The 26,314-nt window shown below is 46.5% G+C and overlaps 1 protein-coding gene across 25 annotated transcripts in view; it reads left to right on the plus strand.

The window, feature by feature from the left end:
- The window catches only part of PTK2B (protein tyrosine kinase 2 beta), a 149,248-nt gene that overhangs the window by 100,102 nt on the left and 22,832 nt on the right, over window positions 1-26,314 (plus strand). For all 25 annotated transcript variants that reach the window (XM_063610809.1, XM_063610819.1, XM_063610826.1 and 22 more), the window contains 14 exons: window positions 8,664-8,842; window positions 9,426-9,513; window positions 11,049-11,128; window positions 18,965-19,027; window positions 19,237-19,291; window positions 19,749-19,889; window positions 20,267-20,341; window positions 21,127-21,228; window positions 22,400-22,517; window positions 23,056-23,095; window positions 23,476-23,522; window positions 24,704-24,754; window positions 25,214-25,311; window positions 26,089-26,173. In XM_063610809.1, the coding sequence (XP_063466879.1) occupies window positions 8,664-8,842; window positions 9,426-9,513; window positions 11,049-11,128; window positions 18,965-19,027; window positions 19,237-19,291; window positions 19,749-19,889; window positions 20,267-20,341; window positions 21,127-21,228; window positions 22,400-22,517; window positions 23,056-23,095; window positions 23,476-23,522; window positions 24,704-24,754; window positions 25,214-25,311; window positions 26,089-26,173 (1,222 nt within the window). The remainder of the gene's footprint in view (window positions 1-8,663; window positions 8,843-9,425; window positions 9,514-11,048; window positions 11,129-18,964; window positions 19,028-19,236; window positions 19,292-19,748; window positions 19,890-20,266; window positions 20,342-21,126; window positions 21,229-22,399; window positions 22,518-23,055; window positions 23,096-23,475; window positions 23,523-24,703; window positions 24,755-25,213; window positions 25,312-26,088; window positions 26,174-26,314) is intronic.

Here is a 26,314-nt window from a genome sequence, read left to right on the forward strand (position 1 = left end):
TGTTTGCTTGAGAAGCTGTTTACATATTAGAATGATAGAGAAGAGGATTCAGGCTGAGGAAGGCAGGGCTCATGCAAGAGCCAATGCAGGTGAGAGCATGTCAAATCTCAGCATTTACCTTTCTGTTACCCCAGTCTGGCCACCCCCCTGAATTCACACCATACCTTTCCACCTACCTATGAAATGTAAGAAGCTCCTTGAAGCAAGGGCCTATGTGTGTGCACGAGAGCCCCTAGCTCTGTTTTGCATAGTGAGTATGTCATAGACAGTTGCTGATGGTTTGAATGAAGAAGCCATTCTGCAGCTTAACATGATGAGGCTGGAGGGCTGCAGAGAGGGGACTGTGGCTCAGGGAGCTTGTCATCCTATTGGAAGTACATGTCAAAGTTGGGTTCTCACCCTCGTTTGTATGACTCCAAAGTTAGAGCTCTATCTGTGTCACTCATGGTCAAAACCTTGTTTCCCCCACCTTCTGTGTGCCTAAAGGATTGGCACAGTTTGCAAGGCAGTCCTGCCACAATGCGCTTCTAGAGTTAGCTCAGACTTCACAGGCTGAGGGTGCATCCTCCACAAGACTCCCTCCCCTCACACCCCAATTGCAAGCTCCAGGATTCCCAGGCCATTCACACTTCTGACCAATTGGCTACAAGTTTGGGGGTTTCCGCTATCCCAGCAGGTTCAACAGTTTCCTAAAACAACTCACAGAATGCAGAAAAGTGCTATCCCTACAGTTTTATCATATAAATGAGAGCCAGCCAAATGAAGAAACATACAGGACAGGTCTGAGGGACCCCAAACAGGAAGATTTCATATCCTCAGAAGGCTTTGCCCTCCAGACACACCAACAAGATGTGCATCACCAACCAGGAAGTTCACCTGAGCTTTGGTGTCCAGGAATTTATTAGGCCTTATTATACAGGCGTGGTTGATTGATTGGTTGGTTGATAGAATCATTGGCCACATAATTGGACTCAATCTCCAGCTCCCCTTCCCTCCCTGGAGGTCAGGCTGATACCATGTGGCTCAAAGCTTCAACTCTCTGATTACCCAGTTGGTCTTTCCAGCATTGCAGCCCCCATCCTGAGACTAGCAGGTACCCACCATGAATCACCTCATTAATGTAGATTCAGATGTGGTCTGAGGAACCCACAGTGAAGGACAAAGGCGATCCTAACTCTTGGGAAATTCCAAGGGTTTAAACACCCCCTCTGCAGAACCAAGGACAAAAACTCATCAAATTCTTTATGATACATCATCAGTAACCAGCAGTGGTGACATTGGTGGCTCCCCCAAGAACTTCAGGTTTGCCCCCCAGGAAAGAATGCACCACTGGTAAGAATCTGCCCAGCACCAGACCTCCCAAATAGTGCGTCTCATACTTAGAAAGCTCTCAAGGTCTTCCTTACCTGAAGCTGAAATCTATCTTCCTATGAAGATATGTTGGGTGAAGAGTCTCTTAATGAATTTCAACCCCAAGGACCTCAAGTTAAACTTTCCTCCACCTTGTCTACAACAGAAATTGGTTGCTTCTTAGAAGGAAATCTGAAAAAAAAATTTTGTGCGAGCAGAGTCCTGGAGAGTTTCACCAACTAGAATCATTAGCTGGATTTAGTCTGACCCCTCTCAGAGACTGTGGGTGGGGGAGAAGCTGCAAGGCCGTGTCTGGCCTGATACAAATCTTATTCAACCCCTTGATATGGTGCCTTTACTTCTCATGTGGCTGGGAATCTCCCTCCCCAGAGTCTCTTCTTTTTATTTTGAAATTACTTCATACTTTTTAAAAGGTTGGAAAACAAAAAACAAAAAACAGGGCTAAGGACTCCCATATAGCTTTCTCCCAGATCCTCAATGATTTAAATTTATCATTTTCTGTATTACCAGCTCAGTCTCTTCATAAGCAGACATACATGTATACACATACACAAATATGCCCATTATCATTATTCTTTTTTCTGAACTATTTGAGAGCAAGTTGCAGCATTGCTGCCCCATCACCAGAATGCTCCAGGGTTTATCTCCCCAAACGGGGACATTCTCCTACAGAAGATGTGCTGCACACATCTAAATCAGGAAGTCAGCGTTGCTATAACACTACCTTCCACACCATAGACGCCATCCAGATTTTACCAACTGTCCCAGCAGTGTCTGTTTTTCCTGTCTGATCCAGGAGCACACATTGCACTTAGCTGTCATATCCCTTTAGTCTCCTCTTATCTGGGAGAGTTCCTAAATCCAAAAGAGTACAGGCCTTTTGTTCTATAGGTCCCTGAGGAGGCTCCTCATCCTGGGTCTCATGACTAGATCAGGCCACAGACTCGTGGCAGGAAGATCTCAGCAACCTTGCTTCTCTCTTCTTGGTGCATCAAGGCAGGAAGCCCGCTGTGCTTACCTGTTCCACCACTAGGGATGTAAACCATGATGATAGGTTTTTTGTGTCTGCCAGGTTTTTTTGTGCATTTGATTAGTACATTCTGAGGCTGAATGCACTGAGACCATGTCAATATCCTATTCATCATCAAACCTCCACCCTCCAGCTTCATCACCCATTGATGAATCCTGCCTGAATCAACCAACACTGAGTTTGTTCCCAAATGGTGACTTTCTATTTCCATCCTTTCCTCTACATTTATTTCTTGGCATTCTATACAAGGAAGAGTATTTTCTTCTTCCCCAATTATTTATCTGTCTTAGATTCTATTTTATTTGGCAGGATGTAACTCATTCCTATGATATATTTTAATACTTAAGTTATCTTAGATGTGGCCCATGTGAGTTCCTTCAGGCTAATCCTGATTTGTTGTTATGGGTCCCCAATGTTCTCTAAACACTTTGTTTTTATATGGCACAAAATAACATTCCAGGCACACCTTGTACTTTTCCCCCTAGCCCTGAAATCAGCCATTTCTGCAAGGAGCTTTGGATTCTTTAAGTGGAGAAGGATATTTGAAAACTGCAACTTGGTGCTGGGGTGTGCAATCACTATGGGCTGTCACTGCTTCTTCTTCTTCTTCTTTTTTTTTTTTTTGAGACAGTCTCACTCTGTCACCCAGGCTGGAGTTCAATGGCATGATCTCTGCTCACTGCAAGCTCCGCCTCCTGGGTTCACGCCATTCTCCTGCCTCAGCCTCCCAAGTAGCTGGGACTACAGGCATCCGCCACCACACCTGGCTAATTTTTTTGTATTTTTTAGTAGAGACGGGGTTTCACCGTGTTAGCCAGGATGATCTTGATCTCCTGACCTCATGATCCGCCTGCCTCAGCCTCCCAAAGTGTTGGGATTACAGGCTTGAGCCACCGCACCCGGCCGGGCTGTCACTGCTTGTAAGTCCTTTCCATAAATGAAGCTCAGTTTCTCTCTCTCTCTCTCTGTGTGTGTATGTGTGTGTGTGTGTATCTCTTTCTATCTATAAAACCATGAGTCACACCTGTACTTCCAATTCCAATCCCTCACCTCCAAAGATTTCAAAAATGATGAGATAGGTTGGCTAGACTCTCTAGGCTCCCCATCTCCATAAGGGTTTCCCATTATCCTCAATACATTTACTTCTTTGCTCACTCCCCCTGTTTGGTTACTTCTTTGCTCACTCCTCCTGTTTGGTTACAACCTCCTAATCACTCCAACTATCTCTCTTGGCCCAACTCCTTTGACCCCTGACCCTGCCACCACCTCCAAAGGAAGGAAAAAGAGAAGAAGATAGAAAGGTAGAGAAAGAGAAAAATAGAATGAATTTTGCTTTGTTTTCCCAGTCTGGTTTACAGAGCACTAGTCTGTGTACGAGATTGCTGTGTCAAAATAAGGCTAATATTTTGTTGTTTGGGGGCTATTTTTGTTTGTTTGTTTTTTAGTATTTACCTTGGGCCAAGCACCGTTCTATGGAGTTTTATCTAATTTAATCCTCATAAAAGCATTCCAGGTTGGTACTATTATTTTGTCCATATTCTAGATGAGAAAACCAAATCCAGAGAACTTTAGTGTGTACCCAAGCATATCCAGCTGGGTGGTGGTGGTGGGTAGACGGGGCACTGCTGCAGCCTGGCACCAGGGCTTGTGCTCCTGGCTATTGCTAGTCTGCATTTCAGTTATCCATGACTTAAAAGGTGCTCTCTGCTCCCCAACCCTCTCCCATTTGCAGAGAACACAGATTTGTTAATAAAATGGCACAAATATTTCAAAAATGATGGGATAGCTTGGCTAGACTAATCTTTCTCCAGATAACAATGATGAAATCTGGACAAAATATAAAAAGAGAACTCTCTGCAAGCACTGGTGAGTGCCAATAGCAAGCACAAACTAAAAGGAAACCTGCTCTTGAGAGCTAAACTGTGATGAATGAGATCTGCAAGTTTGTGGCTTTTTGCCTGAGAGAACTTTCCAGTCTGGAAGAGGGCTCCAGGGGCAAAAATCTGCAGCCTTACTAGCTTAAAGTGTCAGAGGATACAATATGGGATTGGCAGAGCAGCAAGAAGATTAGCAGAAAATCATGGACAGAGTAAGCCCCAAAATAAAACATTAATTTTTAAAAATAATTTATAGAAGCAAATTTCTAAAATTTATAAATTTGAAATTTATAAACTACTTAGAAATAAATTTAACAAAAGACCTGCACAATATTTATGTTGAAAATGATAAAACATTACTAAAAGAAAATAAAGAAGACCTAAATAAATAGAGAGATATACCATGTTCATGTATTATAGGCATCAATGCTATTAAGATGCCAGTTCTGGCCAGGTGCAGTGGTTCATGCCTATAATCTCAACACTTCGCGAAGCCAAGGTGGGAGGATCACTTGAGGCCCAAGAGTTCAAGTCCAGCCTGGTCAACATAGTATGAGCCAAACTCTATAAAAATTTAAACATTAAAAAAAATGCCAGTTCTCTCCCATTAAGCTATAGATTTAACACAGTCCCACTCATAATGCAGCAGACTTTTTAAGAAGAAAGTGGCCAGCTGATTCTAACATTTATGTGGACATGCAAAGACCTAGCCCAATAATCTGGGGGATGGGGAACAGCAGAAGACTTAACCCTATTTGACTTCAAGATCTCATGTAAAGCTACAGTAATGCAGACAGTGTGGTTGACATTGGTACAGTATAGACAAAGATCAATAGAAAAGAAATGAGAGTTCAGAAATAAAGCTAGATGGCCAAATGATTTTTGACAAAGAAAAGCAATTCATTTGGGAAGGGAAAGTCAACAATCAATGCTGAACAACCATAGATCTATATTTTTGAAAATGAATACCATATACAAAAATTAATTTACAATAGATCACAAAACTAAAAATTAAAACTATGAAGCTTATAAAAGAAAACATAGAATATCTTCATGACCTGGAGGCAGGCAAAGATTTCTTAGGATACAGAAAACGCTAACCATGAAAGAAAATTTTGACAAGTTAGACTCTGTCAGAAGACATTGATTAGGCAATGCAGAATAGGCACACTACAGACCTGGAGAAAATATTCATAAAATACATCATACAAAATACTTTTATCTAGAATGTATAAAAGTCTCCTACAACTCTCCTGCAAATGAAGACACAACAGAAAAAATGGGGAAAAGATTCAAACAACCACTTTACAAAGGAAGGTATATGAATGGCCTATAAACACATGAAAACATGTTCAATATCATTAGTCATCAGAGAGATACAAATTACAAGCACAATGAGACACTACGCACCCACCGAGATGGCTAATATTAAAAAGACTGACAACGCCAAATGTTAGTGAAGATGTGGTGTAACAGAAGTCTCATGTCACAGCAGAAATATAAAATGGAATAATCCTGACAGTTGCTCATAAAGTCAGACATACATCTATCTTTGATCCAGTAATACCTCTTCTCAGCATTTATCCACAGGAAATCACAACATATATTCACAAAATACTTGTACATTAATGTTCATAGTAGTTCAATTCACAATAGCCAAAAATTAGAAATAGTCCAGGTGTTCGGAAGCAGAGGACCGAATCAACATATTGTGATTCATTTACAAAGTAGAACATTACCGATCGATAAATAGGAATGAATTTCTGATATATGCAACAACATGATAGATCTCAGACATTATGCTGAGTGAAAAAAGACACAAAGAAAGTGTATGCTAAATGATTCCATTTATTTGAAGTTCTAGAACAGGCAAAACCAATTGAAAGTGGTGGGGGTAGGGTAAGGTTGTCTGGGGAGGCGGGAGGTAGTGGGCCATGAGGGTGGACTGAGAAGGGATATGGGGGAGTTTTCTGGGGATCTGGAAAGTTCTATACCTTAATTGGTATATGGGTTACACAGTTGTATTCATGTGTCAAAATTGTATAGCTACAATTTATGCATTTTAATGTATATAAATTTTACATTTAAAGAAGAACTGTAAAAAAATAATAGTTGAGTCACAGTCGGGGAGTGGGTGGTGATATCGATGAAGCAAGAAGGCAGAAGGCTGGTAATTGTTGAGGCTGGGTGATGCGTACATGGGGGTTTATTATACTCTTCTGTTTACTTTGTATATGTTTGAGATTTTTGATAATCAACAGCACAGGGGTTCTAGCCCTGAGGAAATTAGATATTAGCCAAGTAGGTTTCAGCTGGAGCAGGAGAGGACTGTAAGTTCAAAAGCACCAGTGGTGGGGGCTCCAGGAGGGACTTGGGAGTGATGTGGGGGCTCTGAGTAATGCATTATTCAGGATGACAGTGGACAGAGCAGGGCAGAAGGTCAGGGACAGGAGAAATGGGTAGAGAGGATGACAAAATGGTTGACTTCACGGGCTTGCACTCCTCCCCCAACCAGATGTCCCTCTCACTGTAGGAGTGCCACTGATCCCAGTCTTCATCCCCTCTAGGGACTCAATTCTGATTCCTTCATTGGTTAGTTACAACTGCTCACAAGTGCATTCTGTGCCTCAGTTTCCCTATCTGTCTCACAGAGCAGTCATCACCCTTTGTGAGGGCATTTTCTTTCCTAATGGGGAAAGGATTTTTCAGGCTGAGGGTCTTCTAGTTTCACAACTCCCTGGAGTCCAGAAGGGCTAGCAAGAGGCAGCTAGCCCGAGACAGATGGGTGCCCAGGCAAGCAAATAACTGGGCATTCCTTCAAACCAGGATTATCTAAATATTAGCATGACATTTTCCTAGTGGAGAGAGAAGGAAATTTATTTCCTTCTGAGAAAAATAATATGCCTCCTTCTTTTCATTCCAATTAAGGAACTGATTACAGTTGATTTACTAAATTAGAAACTGTCTTGGGAGGCATGTTAAGAAAATGTAAAATCTAAATAATCAAGTGCCCCTCCTCTTTTTGGTCTGACAGCAACCTATTATGCATTATTCAGTCTTTAGGCTGATGTAGGCTTGGTGGCATGCACATTGCAGACATATCCAACAGAGACAAGTTGGTGCCTTCGGGTTTTTAAATTTATATCCCAGAAGACTCTCTGCTCTGTCAGGAGTGAGCTCAATTCACCAACAATATGTAGAACTACATGAGAAACCTGAGTTAAAATGGTACCAAAGTCTGGGCTTAGTGGCTCACGCCTGTAATCCCAGCACTTTGGGAGGCCGAGGCAGGCAGATCACTTGAGGTCAGGAGTTTGAGACCAGCCTGGCCAACATGATAAAACCCCATCTCTACTAAAAATACAAAAATTATCCAGGTGTGGTGGTGCATACCTGTAGTCCCAGCTACTCAGGAGGATGAGGCAGGAGAATGGCTTGAACCTGGGAATTGGAGGTTGCAGTGAGCTGAGATCGCATCACTGTACTCCAGCCTGGGTGACAGAGCGAGACTCCATCTCAAGAAAAAAAATGGCACCAAAGTGATTTCAGAACTAGGCAGGGCCTTACAGATGGACTTCCAGGCAGCTGCCCAGTTGGCCCACCTGTTAATCCATCTCTGGCTCTAGGCCAGGAAGCTATGGCATCAGTCTGGGAGACAGGCAGTCTATTAACCACTGGTTAACAAGAAAGCAGGAACAAGAGGGCACCTGGTTTCTTCCCAGCACTCATTTCTTATGTCCCTGCTCATGGGGTGATTGTGGCACTTAATCCTTCCAAGTGAATCTTGTCCTTATCTTGTCCAGCCCCACCACTCCATAAATCAGCTTGGCCTAGTAGAAATCCTCAGAGTCTAGTGTCCCAGGATTCCAAATCCCAGTTTAATTCCATGGGTTGTGGGACCTATATTAGTTTCTCCATCAGCCACACGGGATGGTAACACCTGCTTCCCTGTGTTATGTGGATTCAATGAAATCATGTCTGCAAAGGGCCTAGCAGTTCCTGGTGCAGGAACTCAGCGATGCTGGCTAAATTGCAAACCACTCAGAAGATCTGCTGTTCACATGGTGGATGTTCAATAATTATTAATTGGTTAGATTGTAATGAGGTGCAGAAGCAAATTTTTGGTATTCTTTGCCTCTTTGCATTTTCTCCTTCACTTCTGCTCTTTCAGTTCCTCTATCTCTGCCTCATTTCACCCATTTGTCAATTTATCAGATAAAGCCCATTGTGTACAAATCTTTCCCTAAGTGCTAGAGAATCAGAGACAAATCGAACATGAAGACAGAATCCCACCCTAGAGAATCACACTTTTCGGGTCTGTGTGAGAATTATGGGAGCCCAAAGGTGGGCAGCCCTGAGTCATGCCTCTCTCTTCTCCTCTGCAGGAGATCATCACCTCCATCCTGCTGAGCGGGCGGATTGGGCCCAACATCCAGCTGGCTGAGTGCTATGGGCTGAGGCTGAAGCACATGAAGTCCGATGAGATCCACTGGCTGCACCCACAGATGACGGTGGGTGAGGTGCAGGACAAGTATGAGTGTCTGCACGTGGAAGCCGAGTGGAGGTAGGAGTGGATTCCTGGGCTCTGGAAGTCGGAAGGAGAAGAATTTAGGGTGGGGAGGCCCTGGGAGTTCCTCCCTTAGAGCACTCCCCTGCCCCAGAAACTTCTAGCAAACCTGAGTGGCATTCTAGGCTTAGTGTTCCTCCAGTATCAAATGCATGTATTTTCCAGGACCTAACCCGGGCTTCATAGACTATCCCCATCCCAGAGCAGACACCTAAAGATAACCCTAAATGGGATGCTGACAGTGCTAGGGGAAAAGAAAGACAGAAGAGTGGGGAGGATAGAAAGCCCAGGTCCAGGGCTAGCCTGTGAACCTAAGAGAAACAGCTGCCATGAGGGAGAAAAGTGGAGAGCCAGGGATAGCTCAGACCACCACCTGCCAGCCACCTCCCTGTTTATGGTCCCCTGCCCAACCACAGAGGAGGGAAAGAGAAAAACCAGCCGTGAATGAGTAGCCACAAGACCCATGGGCAGCCCTTCCCTTTGCACTGGGGAATGGGCTTGCTTCTGCCCTTGGGGTCCTACTCCTTTCTTCAGGCACCAGCTTCTCTGTGTCAACCAGGGCCTGAATATCCTGTTGCAGGTATGACCTTCAAATCCGCTACTTGCCAGAAGACTTCATGGAGAGCCTGAAGGAGGACAGGACCACGCTGCTCTATTTTTACCAACAGGTAAAAAGTACTTTATCTTCTTGCCCCGAGGCTCCCATTGCACCTCAAATGCCAAGCATGAACCGTTCTCTCCTAGGGAGATAGAAAGACAAAGCCCAGATTCTGGAGGGCCCAGGCTAGGAAGCTTCTCTTGAAGAAGGTCCTTGGTCTATGGTCAGTGGCTCCAACCCTGCTTTTCTCTCAGTATTTAAGCACTGGCTAAACTGCCCCATGTGCTTCCAGCTCCTCTTGGACTTTTCTGGTGGCCCAGGAGACCTGGCTAGTGAAGCAGCAAGAGCAGGTCCAAGATGAATCCTGCAGTGCTTACTACGCAGCTCTGCGGACTGTTGTCCACTAATCTAGCTCTGCCATTCACTAACCTGATAGCCTGGAGGACCTCATTTACTTGCCTGAAGCTGTTTCCTCTGCTATAAAATTATTATGGGAATCATAAGAATAATACCTACTTTATAGGGTTGTTGTAGGGACCACATGATATCATTGGCTGCTAAACTGACTCTCCAAAGAAAAATTCCCTTACATGTAGCACTTACCTATTTATTTATTTATTTATTTAATTTCAATGGGTTTTTTGGCAGAACGGGTAGTGTTGGTTACATGAATAATTTCTTTAATGGTGATTTCTGAGATGTTGGTGCACCCATCACCCAAGCAGTGTACACTGTACCCAATGTGTAGTCTTTTATCCTTCACCTCTTCCCACTCTTTCCCCAGAGTCCCCAAAGTCATTCTTATGCCTTTGCATCATCATGGTTAGCTCCCACTTATGAGTGAGGACACACAATGTTGGTTTTCCATTCTGGAGTTAATTCACTTAGAATAATGGTCTCCAACTCCATCCAGGTTGCTGTAAATGCCATTATTTCATTCATTTTTATGGCACTTGCCAATTTCTATGGTGTAAATACCACCCCCTTCCTCAGGCTATTTCAAGCTACCAATAGGATACCTACTTGGCTTACAAAACTTCTGAAAACTTAATAACCAGCTCTCAGCAGCTATTTTAAGCATCTCAAACTTCCTGGACAGAATGCGTATGGAGTGCCAAGCCCAGCACCAGGTGCAGAGCAAAGCGCAGCATCAGCAGGAGTGGCCATTGCTATTTTCTGTCTGGTCTTAGTTCCTTCCAAGATCTCCCTCCTGGTTTGCTAGAGACTGACCTAGACTTTTCTTGGCCTCTGAATGACATTTATCACTACTTACCAACAGGGCTTTGGATAAATTACTGACTCCTTGCAAAATCTCAGTTTCCTTCTATCCAAAATGGGGGGTAGGGGAGGGGAATCTGAACTTCCTGCTTGTGGAGCAAGGAGAGAATGCCTGTAAAAGCACCTCAAAAACCTCACAGGCTCAGCCTGTGAAGGCACAAGCACCCCTTCCCCTCGTGCTCTCCATCCCTGCTCCATGCTTGCTTGTGGTGGGGTGGGTGGCTGTCACTCAGGGAGGCAGAATAAGGCCCTTCATCTTCTGAGGCCTCTGTGCAGGGAGTGGGAGGTGAGGGTGCAAGTCTGATGCTTGACCTTTCTCCCCACCAGCTCCGGAACGACTACATGCAGCGCTATGCCAGCAAGGTCAGCGAGGGCATGGCCCTGCAGCTGGGCTGCCTGGAGCTCAGGTATGTGGCCTTGAGGGCTCTGCTGGGAGGGTGCTGTGCTGAGCTCTGGGCCGGCCTGGCCTTTCCCCATGTCCAAGATGGGAAGCAGGAATGAGTATGTGGGAGCCAGGAAGGGGAGAGGTGGTGACCGGCAGCAGGTGAGGCTCTGAGGGGCTGGGTGTTGGGTCCTCAGGATGGCAGGGGTAGGGGGGCCAGCCTCCTCCCTAGTCTCACTCTCCTGGCTCCCATTGCTGCCACTGCTCTTGCCTGCAGGCTGCTGGCTTCTTCCATCTGTCAACCACCTTTGCTGCTGTTCAAGCGATTCAGCAGATGTTTCTTGAGCACCAGACTAGGATCTGGGGAACATTCGAGCCTAGAGATGTCTATCTGTGTTGCCCATTGCTGTATCCCCATCTCCAGTAGGCACTTGATCAATATGTGTGGAATTAGTACATCATCCAGAGAGGCCCTCACACTTCCATGTTGGGGAGGTGACAGATGTGTATACAATTAATCATAATACGAGGCAGAATGAGGATGGCACCAGCTTCCATGTAGGAGCCATTCATCCTGCCCGAGAGCATCAGCAAGAGGGTATCTGAATTGCTATTGGAAGGAGGAGAAAGATTTCAATCAGCAGAGAGCAGGGGTCAGGGGAGATACACTCCAGGCCCAGGGATCAGTGGAAGGAAGAGCATAGACTGGAGAATCGTGAGCTTGGAGGGATAAGTTGGGGCTGATGGTGGAAGACACCATTGGGACAATGGCAGTCCAGTGATATCATTAGAATGACCTTGTTAGGATGACATAATTAGAATGACAGTCTAAAAAAATAGGCCTTATTCTTGGCTGCCAGGGGGTCATTGCCATTCGGGACTGAGGAGGGTGATATGGCTGACCTGTGCTCTAGCCCTGTCTTGACCAGGGCAGCACCATTGAGTTTCACCATCCCCTGCCTTTTCACCCTCTCCTTCCCTTCTCTCTACCCCTTCTCTATCTTAGAGCAGTGGTTTTAACATCTGCTTGCAAATCATATTCACCTGGGAGCTTAATAAACTGGAGACGAGGCTGAGGCAGGAGAATGGCGTGAACCCGGGAGGCGGAGCTTGCAGTGAGCGGAGATCGCGCCACTGCACTCCAGCCTGGGTGACAGAGCAAGACTCCGTCTCATTAAAAAAAACAAAAAAAAACAAAAAAAAAAAACACTGGAGACGTCCTGGCCCTACCCTTGGGAGATTTGATTTGGCAGGCCTGGGTGGGACCTTATCCTAGGCATTTTTGACCAGCGCCCCAGGTGACTTGAATGCCATTAGATATATGGGTTGATGGGAGGACTTTCAGGATGACTGCCAGGGAAATCGTTGGCCAAGGATTACTTCCTGTTTTCTGGAACTGCATTTCCGGAGCCTTATCTGTGACCTCATGGTTAATAAAGAGTAGAACTCTGCTGCGGCTTCTACGGAGCAGGCTGGGGGGCACTGGGGAATTCTGGCCCCATCGTGATTCTCAGTCAGAGAGAATGCTGAGGAGTCCTCCAGTGGGGGCAGTGGGGTGGGAAAGAGAGAGTCCCACTTTGATTTCAGCATCTGAGGCTGTTGGTATTAGCGACAGAATAGGTCAAGGGCAGCTTCGAGGGCTGCACATTTCATGACTTTGTCTCAAGAAGCAAGGGAGCATTCGAGTCTTCTGTACAGAGGAGGCCTGTGGTCCCTGCAGCTGCTTAGAAGGCAGCCCAGCTCACTGCCATTAGTAATAATCATGATAGCCCAGTGCTGGCAGACCGGGGCAGTCTGCAAAGTTTATTTTATTATCTGTGCCTTTTATCCCTTCTCAGACTGCTCGGCTCCTATGACTTGCATTACATCCTGTACCATCTCATCTTCCCCTCTAAAATTAGACAAGTCAAAAAAGCTTATCTTTACCTTTTTATTTATGGATCTCATACCTGGGATGCTAGCATCACTTTGAGACACCTATCACTTGTCACCTGTCAAGCAGTCATCACTTAGTTGTAAAACAGCACCACAAAGACCCATTAACATTCTATTTTATTTTATTATATCCTCCAATCATCCCCAAACTATTACTGGTGGTAGCCTAAGCTCCAGGCACTGCACTAATGTATTGGAGGACAGGGCGAGGCATCCGACATGACTCCTGTAAGTAGTATTGTCAAGAGTGTGACTGCTGATATCTGCTATAACCAATGCAGGGTGATTCTAAAATCCACACTTGTTTTGTGCAAGAGACATATTGTTTCACATCTCCTGAGTGTGAGGAACAGAGTCAGAGAAATGTTCCTATGCTTACTGGGTGACCACTGAAATGCCGGATGTATGATATCAGGGAGAGGATATGGAAAACACCTGTTTTGTAAACAGAATAGAAGATTTGCAGGTCTAATAATTTTTAAAGTTGAATGCAGTTATTTGTTATGATGAGCCATTTTAAAGTCAAGTTACAACTATTTCTCACCCAGAGAGAATTGGACACACTTCAGAAAATCAGGCCATAAGGCAGAATTTTCTAGGGCTGTGGCTCTTGCCTAAAAATGTCCCAGAGTGTGGGGCTACCTACAAATCATGGGCAATAATCCCTTGTCCTATTAACATCATTGATTAGGTCACCTGCCTTTAGATAATACAGCATCTCCAGGAAAAAAAATTGTGTTATTTCCTAGCTTAAAAAAGAGGTATGATGTATGCCTGAGATATGAGATTAGTGAAATGAATCCTCCGTGGAGTCATGTGTTTCCTGTGTTACTCTGGGCAAGTCGATTACCCTCTCTCTGCCCGGATTCTTTCATCTATAAAATGGGAATGATAATAGTAACATTATAGTAACGTTGTGTTACTATAAAACATGTTATGTTACTATATAACATTTGTTATACTATATAACATATATGTGTTACTATATAACATATATGCTACTATATAACATATGCTACTATATAACATATGCTGCTATATAACATATATATGCTACTATATAATATGTATGTTATGTTACTATTGTATAGTATTGCATAGTATACTATTATACAGTATTATATGGTATTGCATACTATACAATAGTAACAAAACAAACCTCCCAGGGTTGTTACAAAGAATAAATGAATTAATATATTTAAGGTACTTAGAGCAATGACAGGGACCAAAGTATTCAATAATTATTTATTATATTTTACTTACTTTTTCTCTTTACCCTTCTTTTGTTTATTTATTTTGAATAGACTTTATTTTTTAGAGAAGTTTTGGGTTCTCAGCAAAATTGAACAGAAGGTACAGAGTTTCTATATACCCCCTTCCCCATACATACACAGCCTCCCCCACTATCAACATTCTCCACCAGAATTCCCCACCAAAGTGGTTTCTTTGTTACAATTGATGAGCCTACATTGACACATCATTATTACCTAAAACCTGTAGTTTACATTAGGGTTCACTCTTGGTATTGTATGTTCTATGGGTTTGGCTAAATGAATAATGACCTATATCTACCATTATAGTATTACAGAGTAGTTTAGCTGCCCTAAAATTTGTCCATACTCCACCTATCCATCCCTCCTTCCCTCTAACCCTGGCAACCATTGATCATTTTATTGTTGCCATAGTTTTGCCTTTTCCAGAATCTCATATAGTTGGAATGATAGCTAGTTAATTTTATTCATTTATTGGAGGTGCTTTATAAATGCCAAATGTTTGATCTAAATAATGCCTGTAAATGAAAGTTTGAAATTCATGGCCTCTATGCTAGAAATCAGTACCTGCCCAGTTTGAGGAAGCAAATAACCTCCCCCTTGATCTGAGACACCTAGGACCATTGTCCACCCTCAGCAGAGCCCTGAAACAACAGCAACAACAACAACAACAAAACAGAATGAATGTGTAACCCCAGATTAGTTAAGTAACTGATAATAAATAAAGATTGGAGAAACAACACACAGCTTGCTTTGCTTCAAAAGGCATCTTGGTTTGTAGTTAATTTCTATTGATGTTTAGAAGAAAAAAGTAACCAACTGGATTATTTTAGTTGTTTCCTTATTTTCTGCTGTCCTTACCTGGGTATCAGTCATAGGCCTGTATCTGATTATAGACTCCACCGCTGTCCACCTGGTGTTAGCTACTCAAAATTGCAGGCTTGAGCTGGAAGGACCAGTCAGGCACTAGAGGGCACTCCAGGTAGGCACAGCCTCACTCAGTGATGGCGGTCCGGGCATATCTGGGAGACCTGGGTGTCCCTGGAGAGCAGCTGAGATGGGACTCAACACAGAAAATTGGGAAGCTACCTTGCTGGGGAGAGCAGCATCTCCCTTGAGTGATGGTTACTAGTTCTCCCAGACATTCCAAGATGTTCAGTTGCTCCAAATGTTAGGAACACCCAGATTGTGGCACATCTGAATGATTGGACAGTCTTGTCAATGGTGACTATGTAAATGATCTTCGATGCCTGAGAGAAGGGCCATTTGGGACACAGGGAGTGGGCTAAGCAAGCTGGATTCAGGAGATTGGGGTGACCTTGATGTGTACCCTAATAAAACATTTTTCCATTTACTACCACCTTGATCATGCTAAAATGCTCTTATTTTTTTATGTGACTTAATTGTTCAGTGTTAATTTCAAAATGTGTTTACCCTTTCATTTAGCTAACCCTGTTTTAAAAAATTTAATATTTATATATCCCAGTCTTCCAAATTCTTTCTTCACAAGTCTCAAAGTTCATTTATTCATTCAACAACAGATCGTAAGCCTGGAGTGGCTTTAGGAGACCACTCTCCTTCGTGGCTGGGAAGCAGATCTCACCCCGTGGGTGGGTGATGCATCCCTCCTGCTTGGCACAGTCTTTTCATTTCCCTTTTCAGCGTAGTAAACTCTTCTATCTTCTGGCACCTTTAGAAAACGTACTGAGCCCGTGTTACCTGCTTGTCCTCTACATACATAGGAAACCTCAGCGTGAGCCTATGAGGTGTCAATTACAAGCAGTGTGACCATCTGCTCTTCCCATCAAGCCAGCCTAAGGGTCTCTTCATCTTAAAGCCTTTTCTGCCCCATCCTGACCCCCTCCAGCCTCCTTTGCAAAACCACCGTACTTGCACACAGCTCTGTGAGGCAATGACATGCACCAGATTGTGAAAATCTGTCAAATCCTTGGAGTCAGAATGGGTGCTGCCTTTGCCTGGCACATAAGAGCTCAATACACAGTTGAATAAATGGATGACTGAAAGAACTGAAATCTTCTTCCTCAGTGGACCTTTGCCAACATTTATTCTGTTAGAATTAAATAGTTGTGTACAGCAAGCCAATGTGTTCAGTTACCTACGAGTATATTTTATGGCTCACTCAACCCAGGGGAACTGTAGATGCCCAAGCTGCCTATAATCACCCTGAGGTTTCTTATTAATGTGGAGGTTGAGCAGGTAACACTGGCTTGAAATGTTTTCTGAAGCTGCCATGGTCAATCGTATGGAATTTGGGGATCTTAACTGCAGGCACTGTTCAGGTGGGAGGAGGAAGAGAAGGAGGAACTTCCATCCAGGGGAGAATCCTGGGTAGGCTTCTCATGTCCTATACCTCAGAGGCCCCCAACCTTTTGGGCACCAGGGACCAGTTTCGTGGAAGACAGTTTTTCCATGGACCCTGGTTGGGGTGGGGGATGGTTTCAGGATGATTCAAGCACATTACATTTATTGTGTACTTTATTTCTATTATTATTACATTGTAATATATAATAAATATACAACTCACCATAATGTAGGATCAGTGGGAGCCCTAAGCTTGTTTTCCTGCAACTAGACAGTCCGTCTGGATGTGATAGGAGACAGTGACTGATCATCAAGCATTAGATTCTCATAAGGAGCGTGAAACCTAGATCCCTCGCATACATGGTTCACACTCCTATGAGAATCTAATGTCACCACTGACCTGACAGGAGATGGAGCTCAGGCAATATAGCAAGAGATGGGAGACAGCTGTAAATACAGATGAAACTTCGGTCACTCACCCACTGCTCACATCCTGCTCTGTGGCCAGCTTCCTAACAGGCCAGTACCGGTCCATGGTCCAGGGGTTGGGGACCTTTGCTACACCTGAATGTCATTCCTATCTGCCAGTCTTCTGGTTTCCAATTCCGCACATCTGCCCTTAGCAAGAACATCCCATCTCAGGCACCATTGCTTACCTCCCTCTGTCAGACACTCAGTACAGAGAAGTAAGGGTAGGGAAGAACCCATCTTCTTAGTGTTTTAAGTTCTCTTCTTGGATCGAATCCCCAGGGTTTTCTAGCCTCACTACTAGTGACATTTGGGGCTGGATACTTCTTTGTTAGGGGGGATTGGGGGTGGGCTTCCTTTGCATTGAAGGATGTTTAGCAGTATCCCTGGTCTCTACCCACTTGATGCTGGTAGCACGACCAACCCCCTACTCCAACTAGGTGTGATAACCAAAACTATCTCCAGACATTGCCCAGTGTTTCAGGCTGGGGCACAGAGTGCAAAATTGGGACCATATTTCTTAAGAGGTAATTACTTATTTTGCTTGACAATACATTCAAAGACACCATTTATTAAAAATTATTAAGGATATAGCATTTTACATTTTACATTTTTATTGGATATTTCCTCTATGATTTCATGCCTTGAGTGTCTTCTTTTTAATTTTTTTGAGATGAAGTTTCACTCTTGTCACCCATGCTGGAGTGCAATGGTGCAATCTCGGCTCACTGCAACCTCTGCCTCCCGGGTTCAAGTGATTCTCCTGCCTCAGCCTCCCGAGTAGCTGGGACTACAGGTGTGCGCCACCATGCCTGGCTAATTTTTGTGTTTTTAGTAAAGACAAGGTTTCACCATGTTGGCCAGGATGGTCTCAATCTCTTGACCTTGTGATTTGCCCACCTCGGCCTCCCTAAGTGCTGGGATTACAGTCATGAGCCACCACCCTCAGCCTAACCTTCCTATTTTCTAAACACAACAGTTTCTAAACAGTTTCTAAAAAGAACTGTCTAAAAGTCATTGCTTTTGAATCATAAGTTACTTCCCTCACTCTGTTTATATTATTAGTTGCACAAAACTTTTACCAGATATTTATAAGGATGCCTGAATTAAAGGAACACTGAATGGCTTTAATATAAGATCAGGAGTAGGATAATGTCTGCAGCAGTCAATGAAATTACTAGACACAGTGACCTAGACAGGGAAGGGAGGCTGGCACATGTGAGGACATTAGCTATTTGGTCTCAGCTTGAGCCACAATTGCATAAAACTATTCATCAAGGCATACATTTTTAGGGGAAATGAGACTTAAAGAATATGAGTAAAATATTAATAGCTGCCTCCTCTGGTAAGACTATGAATAATTTTATTTTCTTCTTCTGTAAGTCCTGAAGTTTGTATATATACAGTGGTACATTTAACAAGTATCTAAATGAACACACAAACATACACACATATAATATCTCAGAGATAGCAAATAAGTGAAAAGGAAATCACAAGAGTCCCCCAGGACCTGCAGGTAAAGGTCAGTGTTCCTAGGCTGATCATTCAAGCATTGGCTGCCTTGGGCCTTTGTTCTTAGAGGCCACAGATGGAGCCACCATCTTCCTCCTCAGCCCAGTATCTGCCCATTCCTAGAGTGAGTTTCCTAGGATGCAAGGCTGGAGTCTTCTCTTGGAATGACATTTGTGGGGTTTCCTTTTCCTCACAGGTCAAAATACTAAATTTTGTGACTCTCCTAACTTCCTTTCTCCTGATGATTCCCACGTATGGCAGGGGAAGGGGGCTTCTAGTGGCATGAGGTGCCCTGGGTCTGACTGCCTCATTCTCCAGCCTTCAGCCTCCCTCTCCACCACCTGTTTCTCCAGGCGGTTCTTCAAGGATATGCCCCACAATGCACTTGACAAGAAGTCCAACTTCGAGCTCCTAGAGTAAGTTCTGGGATCACCCATCTCCCCTCCTTTCCTGTCCTTCCATGTGTACTTTTCCTCCTCACCCTCTCCTCCACCCCTCCCCAGACCAGAGCCACACAGGGCCCGTCTTCAGGTCCCAAAGCCCTCTCACCTCTTCCTGATTGGCCCGCAGTCCGGGGGTGGGGGTGAGGCGGAGTCACATGCTGCCTTTTTCTTCCTTCTTGCAGAAAGGAAGTGGGGCTGGACTTGTTTTTCCCAAAGCAGATGCAGGAGAACTTAAAGGTGAGGAAATCAATGGGCGAGGACCTCTTCATGCTGATTCCCAAGACTAGAGTGTAAGGGATGAGGCTGGGGCTGGGGATACTCAGAGAAGCCAGGGCATCTGCACGGCCTTGGGCATTTGGACACAGGACCACTAAATGCACCGAGGGGTCCTCTCTGGGGCTGGGGATCCAACTGTGACATGCCTGGGCTCCGGCTCCGCATCAAGGCCTTATCAGCTCTGTGGCCCCAGTACTGGGAAGCTACCCCTTGCCCCCTCCACCTCCTTCATAGGGTTACAGGGAGTCTCCCTTGAGACAATGGGTATGTGTTTTAGGTCATAGATCACAGCTGCTTTTGGGGCAAAGGCCCTGGGGATCATTTTCCATCAGCGGGCAGTCTCTCAGTGAGACCCTAAGGGAAGGAGTGAGACCTGGGAGGAGCAGGCATTGCTCACACTGCCCATCCCCTCCCCCAGCCCAAACAGTTCCGGAAAATGATCCAGCAGACCTTCCAGCAGTACGCCTCGCTCAGGGAGGAGGAGTGCGTCATGAAGTTCTTCAACACTCTCGCGGGCTTCGCCAACATTGACCAGGAGACCTACCGCTGTGAACTCATTGTAATGGCGGGCTCTCTTGATCCTCTCCCTGACCTGGATCCCAGGCCTCTCGGGAAAAGGGGCCAGGAGGGGGCAGGGAGAGGCTGCAATCGCTGCAGATTCTCAGGCAGCAGGGCCTCGCTGACCTGCCGTCGGTGGAAGTCACAAGCACCCCCTTGCCTGAAGCAGGCACTGAAATGTTGGCCTCCAGCTCTGGGAGGTGGGCAGGACAGGCAAGGTGTCAGGAGGGGAAAATCCATATGGCCAGCATTTCGGTGGGAAGGAGCTGGAGACCCAGGAAACAGTGGCTTGTGTCTAGCTTAGGGAGCTTTTCTTCAAGTTTCTGAAGAATGGGGAGGACAGCTCTGGGACAACAGTCCACTCTCTTTTTATTCCAGCAAGGATGGAACATTACTGTGGACCTGGTCATTGGCCCTAAAGGGATCCGCCAGCTGACCAGTCAGGACGCAAAGGTAGAAAGACCGGGGGCAACCCCACCCAGCCCCAGGCGGGGAGGTCTTCCCCTCTCTGCTGCCTCCTGCCCTGTCTGCCCCTTCAATTCTTCTTGCCCCTGTTGCTGAGAGCAGAGTTCTTCTAAGGCCATGCCCTGGCTTGAGCAGCAGTGGAGAGCATTTAGAGATGGCAGCATGGGGCAGATGGCCCTTTACATCCCTGTGACTGTCATCTGCACAGAGGTGGTGGGAGGGGGAGACAAGGCCACTATGATTACTCGCAGAGCTCAGCAGTGTTGCTCTTTCAGTGACAATATGAGGCATGATTCCCTTGGAAGTCAGGGGACCTGGGTCCAGTCCTGGCTCCACTGCCAGCTTGGCACATGATGTTGAGCAAGTCCTGGCTTTCCCTAGACCTCATTTTCTCCTTGGCATAGGGAGGGGCTTGGTCTAGATCAAGCTTGTGGTCCCAGGACGGCTTTGAAAGCAGCCCATCACAAATTCGTAAACTTTCTTAAAACATGTTGAGATTTTTTGTGCAATTTTTTTTTTACCCTCATCAAGTAGTGTTAGTGTATTTTATGTGTGGCCCAAGACAATTCTTCTTCCAATGTGGCCCAGGGAAGCCAAAAGATTGGACGCCCCTGAACTAGAGGATACTTCTAGCCTTAATAGTCTTTGATTCTCTCTTCATCTCCCAGAGAAACTCCCAGTTCCTCCTCACCCCAGCTCTCCGATACTGACCAATCTGCATGGCCCAGTCCTGATAGTGGGATGGTCTGAAGCTCCCCCTTCTTTTCCTACAGCCCACCTGCCTGGCCGAGTTCAAGCAGATCAGGTCCATCAGGTGCCTCCTGCTGGAGGAGGGCCAGGCAGTACTTCAGCTGGGCATTGAAGGTGCCCCCCAGGTGAGTGTCTCTGGGCACCTGGCAGCTCTGCAGGGAGTATAATGGCAGATTGGGAGCTCTTGCTCAGACCAAAAGTCTGACACACAGGAGGCCAGGAGCTTCCTGGCTTTGGGGATCGTGTTAAGAAAACTGCACCAAGTTCTTAGACAAAAGGTACCAGGATGATGATAAATTGTCGGAAAATTTGGGAAACAGTTTTTTTAATGTCAGTAAAGAAATTGGGAAGGTTTTCAGGTAGTGGAATGTTCAAGGTGACCAGAAATCAGGTATAAATCACAGGCCTAAGTTATACCAAGAGAACAATGATGTGGACATCAAGGCCTCAAAAACGTGGGGGTTTTTTTGTTTTTGTTTTGTGTGTGTGTGTGTGTTTTTTTGTTTGTTTGTTTTGTTTTTTTTTTTGTTTTTTTTTTTTGCAGTAAAACACCCAGAGAGACCTCAGGTTGCAGAGTGCTCATCTCTCTCTCCTTTCACCCATCTGTGCCCTGCCCCATTGCCTCCCCTTCCTCTTTCTTTCCTTCCTTCCTTCCTTCCTTCCTTCCTTCCTTCCTTCCTTCCTTCCTTCCTCCCTTTCTTTTTTTCTGACAAAGTCTCACTCTGTCGCCCAGGCTACAGTGCAGTGGTGCAATCTCAGCTCACTGTAACCTCCACCTCCAGAGTTCAAGAGATTCTCCTGCCTCAGCCTCCTGAGTAGCTGGGACTACAGGTGCATGCCACAAGGCCCGAGTAATTTTTGTACTTTTAGTAGACACAGGATTTTGCCATGTTGGCCAGGCTGGTCTCAAACTCCTGACCTCAGGTGATCTGCCTGCCTCGGCCTCCTAAAGTGCTGAGATTATAGGCATGAGCCACTGTGCCCAGCCCCCTCTTCCATTTTCTCAGTTTCTGCTTCTATTTATTGAGCACCTACTAGGTACCAGCCATCATGCTGTGTGCTCAGAGGCCAAAATAAGTGAGGCCTGGGACTGGCCTTTGGAGAGTATGGGAGTACAGGTGAAAGGGGTGACAGAGTGTGGTCTGGACTCCAGGGCAGGGCCCCAGGAGAGGTGCAGACAGCATTGGCATCCAAGCAAGGGTTGTGGCAGGGGTCCTGTCGTCTCTTCTCCAGCCCTGGGGGTGGTCTCTAGCCAAGGCTCTGGGGTCTCACCCTTGGCCGGTCTCTGCTCCGCAGGCCTTGTCCATCAAAACCTCGTCCCTAGCAGAGGCTGAGAACATGGCTGACCTCATAGACGGCTACTGCCGGCTGCAGGGGGAGCACCAAGGCTCTCTCATCATCCATCCTAGGACAGGTGGGTTCCATTTAAAGGTAAAGTGGCTAGACCATGGGTGGCAGCACACCCGAGTCCCCAGAGGCAGAATGGCAGAAGCTAAGCCACTGATGGATAAGTGAATGAGGAGGCTTCCCCCACAGCCCAGCGGGAAGCTTCCAATGGGCCCACCTTGGGCTTTAAGCCCTGGCTGGTCCACCTACCCACAGCCCCACTAATCAAGATCCACATAGAGGCAGCTTCTGGAGGAGAGGCGTTTTAGCCCCAGCAAGCTCAAAGCCATTGCTAGAAGAAGGCTGGTCCTACCTGTGTGTCTCTGTCTTGGGTCAGATTCAGGAAGCAGGGGTCACAGCTGGAGCACGTGAAATCTGGCCTGAGGCATCCTCCAAGGAGGATTCCAGTTTTGGCCCAAGGCCTCCCTAGCTCCCAGGCTAGGAAAGAATGGAATTAGGGGCTGGGGTGGGAGGAGAGTCCCTTGTAGGAATAGTAAGGAGGTCAGTCACCCACCCAGGCCCCTGTGTCCCCAGCTCCAACCTCCTCCTTCCTCCTCTCTTCCTAGATGGTGAGAAGCGGAACAGCCTGCCCCAGATCCCCATGCTGTGAGTACAATGGGGTGCAGAGGACAGGGCCCTGAGCTCAGCCTGTGCTGCTGAGAGGAAGAAGAATAAACCGGAGTCCCCACCTCCATAGTTTCTGGCTTTCAGGCCCAGGAGAACCCTGGAAAAAGGATGATCTTTCCCTCCCAGTAAATACTTGCAGGAATATTCCTATGCCTTCATGCCACCTGGTGTTATCCTTGGGGGTCGCTGCTGTCCCCCAACTCCAGCCCCCAGCAGCCTGGGCTGTGCTCCCAGGTCATTGCTAATCTGGACAGACTACTTCTCCACGGGGGGCAGGAGGAGAGGGCAGGCTAAGGCTGCCCAGGGGAACATTATCGGGCTCTCAGCTCACCTGGCTTCTGCTCTCTCACCTCCTACAGAAACCTGGAGGCCCGGCGGTCCCACCTCTCAGAGAGCTGCAGCATAGGTGAGCTGCCCGCTGCATCCTCCACCTGCTCCAGTTGCCTCCCATCTGCTTGCTCCCCACTGCCTGCTCTCATGACATTGCCGAGGGTTTCCTCCAAGTTACAGAAAAATGATCCTCCCCCATAACTTCTCAATGATGGCTTTAAAATATCATGAATTGTGGCTGGGTGCAGTGGCTCATGCCTGTAATCCCAGCACTTTGGGAGGCCAAGGTGGGTGGATCATTAGGTCAAGAAATCAAGACCATCCTGACCAACATGGTGACACCCCATCTCTACTAAAAATACAAAAATTGGATGGACATGGTGGCATGTGCCTGTAGTCCCAGCTACTTGGGAGGCTGAGGCAGGAAAATAGCTTGAACCCAGGAGGCAGATGTTGCAGTGAGCTGAGATCGCACCGCTGCACTCCAGCCTGTCGATCCAGCAAGACTCCATCTCAAAAAAGAATCATGAATAGTAATCGCTGGTGTGTATTGAGTACTTAGTACATGGCTTAGACAGCTTGGGCTGCCATAACAAAATACCATAGACTGGGTAGCTTAGAACCAGATACTTTATTGCTCACAGTTCTAGAGGCTGGAAGTCCAAGATTAAGGTGCTGGCTGAGTCTGCATCTGGTGAGGGCTTCCATCCTCATTTGCAGATAGCTGTCCTTTCACTGTGGGCTCATGTGATGAAGAGAGAGTTGTGGCCTCTCTTCTTCTGCGTATATGGGCACAGATCCCATTATGGGGGCTCCACACTCAGGACTGCACCACCTCCCAAAGGCCCCACCTCCTAATCCCATCACATTGGGAGTTAGGGCTTCAACAAGGGAATTTGGGAAGTACACAAACATCCAATCCTTAATGGTATTAAACATGCAACAGGTATTATTTGATTCAATCTTTATAGCATCCCCCAGTATTCATTTCATAGAAGGGAAAACTGAGATTAAGGGAGATTAACCAACTTGCCCTAAATGGTACAAGTTTGGGAAGCAGAGAGCAGGGAGTTCAGCTGAGGTGCCCTGGGCTCTGTGGCCACTCTAAAACCTGGGCTGGGAGCCCGGGATATGCCTGGCTTCTCCTCCTACCCCCTTGGGCTCCACTGGCCTCCAGCAGGGAGCCCCACACCTGATTCCTGGCGGTGACCACCGAGGGCATCTTGTCCACAGCTGGGCCTCTTCCTGTCATTCCAGAGTCAGACATCTACGCAGAGATTCCCGACGAAACCCTGCGAAGGCCTGGAGGTAGGTTCTCGACCCCACCACAGCAACCGCAGTCAAGGCCCTGTGAAATGACGTGTCAAGGACTCTGGTGACACCACAGGGAACATTCTTTTCCTCCTTTATCCTCCCTTCGTGCTAGACTTAGACACTGGCAAACCTGAGATGCCTTGGATTTGGACGCTGAGATGTTTTTTTTTTTCTCCCTATACTGATTGATCTTTTGTGTGCCCATGGAGCTGTGTGGGGATTCTAGTAACTTGGACCTGGGACCCAGCCTTCAGAGGGAGCAGGGTGATGGCTCTTCCCTGGGTCTGAGACAGTGGAACATTCTAGACTCCCATTTCCCCAGCCCAGCCCCTGGATCTTGGCTGAGGTGTTATAGATCTGGTGACGCCTGGCTTTAGAGACTGCAGACACTCAGGTTTCCTAGGGGATACCACTGATCTCTGTGATCTGCAACTGTTTTCTCTGTCTGTGCAGGTCCACAGTATGGCATTGCCCGTGAAGATGTGGTCCTGAATCGTATTCTTGGGGAAGGCTTTTTTGGGGAGGTCTATGAAGGTGTCTACACAAATCACGTGAGTTCCAGAATCTTCCCTTACATGCCTCTTCCACATGTCTGTAGGGTGAGACAGAGCTCAAATCTGAGCAGGTTGGAGTTGGCACAGCCTTCATCCACTTGGGGACCCTTGCCCCTAAGGGCCTCTTGTCCACTGGGCATGGTGGCATTTATTAAGTACTCAAAGAGTGGTGGAGACAAGAGTCATTTCCAAGAAGGGTAGCAAAATACCGGGGGTGAAGATATAGGCAGAACCTGGAGAAGGGTCAGTATTCTTGGTGGGAGAATACAAAGGGGGAGGCGGGATAAAGACAGTTCTGAGAAAAGGTGAGGCAGGATCTGGAGTTAGTGTCAAGGCCAGTGATGAGGCAGGGCAAGGCTGACCGCTGTGGTCATGCTTCTAGCAGGCCCAGGGGAAAAAAGAAAGAGGCAGTAAGAATGAAAAGTCCAGTGACACAGAGAGAAAGGCCTAGCCCCCAGGCATGATAATGGCCTGCAGGTGCCTCTGGCTTTGGGCAGGTCACACGGCCCCTCAGTCTCAGTGTCCTCATCTGGATGGCCAGGGGCTTGACTCATTTGACCACTAAAGCCCTTTTCAATTCTAACAGACCCTGATCAAGAAGAAGGGGAGTAGGGAAGGAGAGGAGAAGAAGACAAAGGGGAGAAGAAGAGAGACATAGGAGAAAGGGGCCTCCCCTGGCAGCAGAGTCTGCAGGAGGCCATGGGGAGGCCAGGAGGGAACATTCTGCTGAGCGCTGGGCTGGACCAAGGGGTCCTGAACACACTCTTGTTACAGAAAGGGGAGCAAATCAACGTAGCTGTCAAGACCTGCAAGAAAGACTGCACTCTGGACAACAAGGAGAAGTTCATGAGCGAGGCAGGTAGGGACCCCTGAGACCAACCAGGCCTCCAAGGTGGGAGGGGCTTGGGCCTGGGAAAAGAGGGGTGAAGAGTGCAGGGACCCATGTTGGAGGAGGGGTCCCCATCCTCCCAGCTAGAAGAGCAAAGGCCTTTTCTGAATG

This window comes from Symphalangus syndactylus, chromosome 10 (assembly GCF_028878055.3).
Source record: "Symphalangus syndactylus isolate Jambi chromosome 10, NHGRI_mSymSyn1-v2.1_pri, whole genome shotgun sequence".
Lineage (NCBI taxonomy): Eukaryota > Metazoa > Chordata > Mammalia > Primates > Hylobatidae > Symphalangus > Symphalangus syndactylus.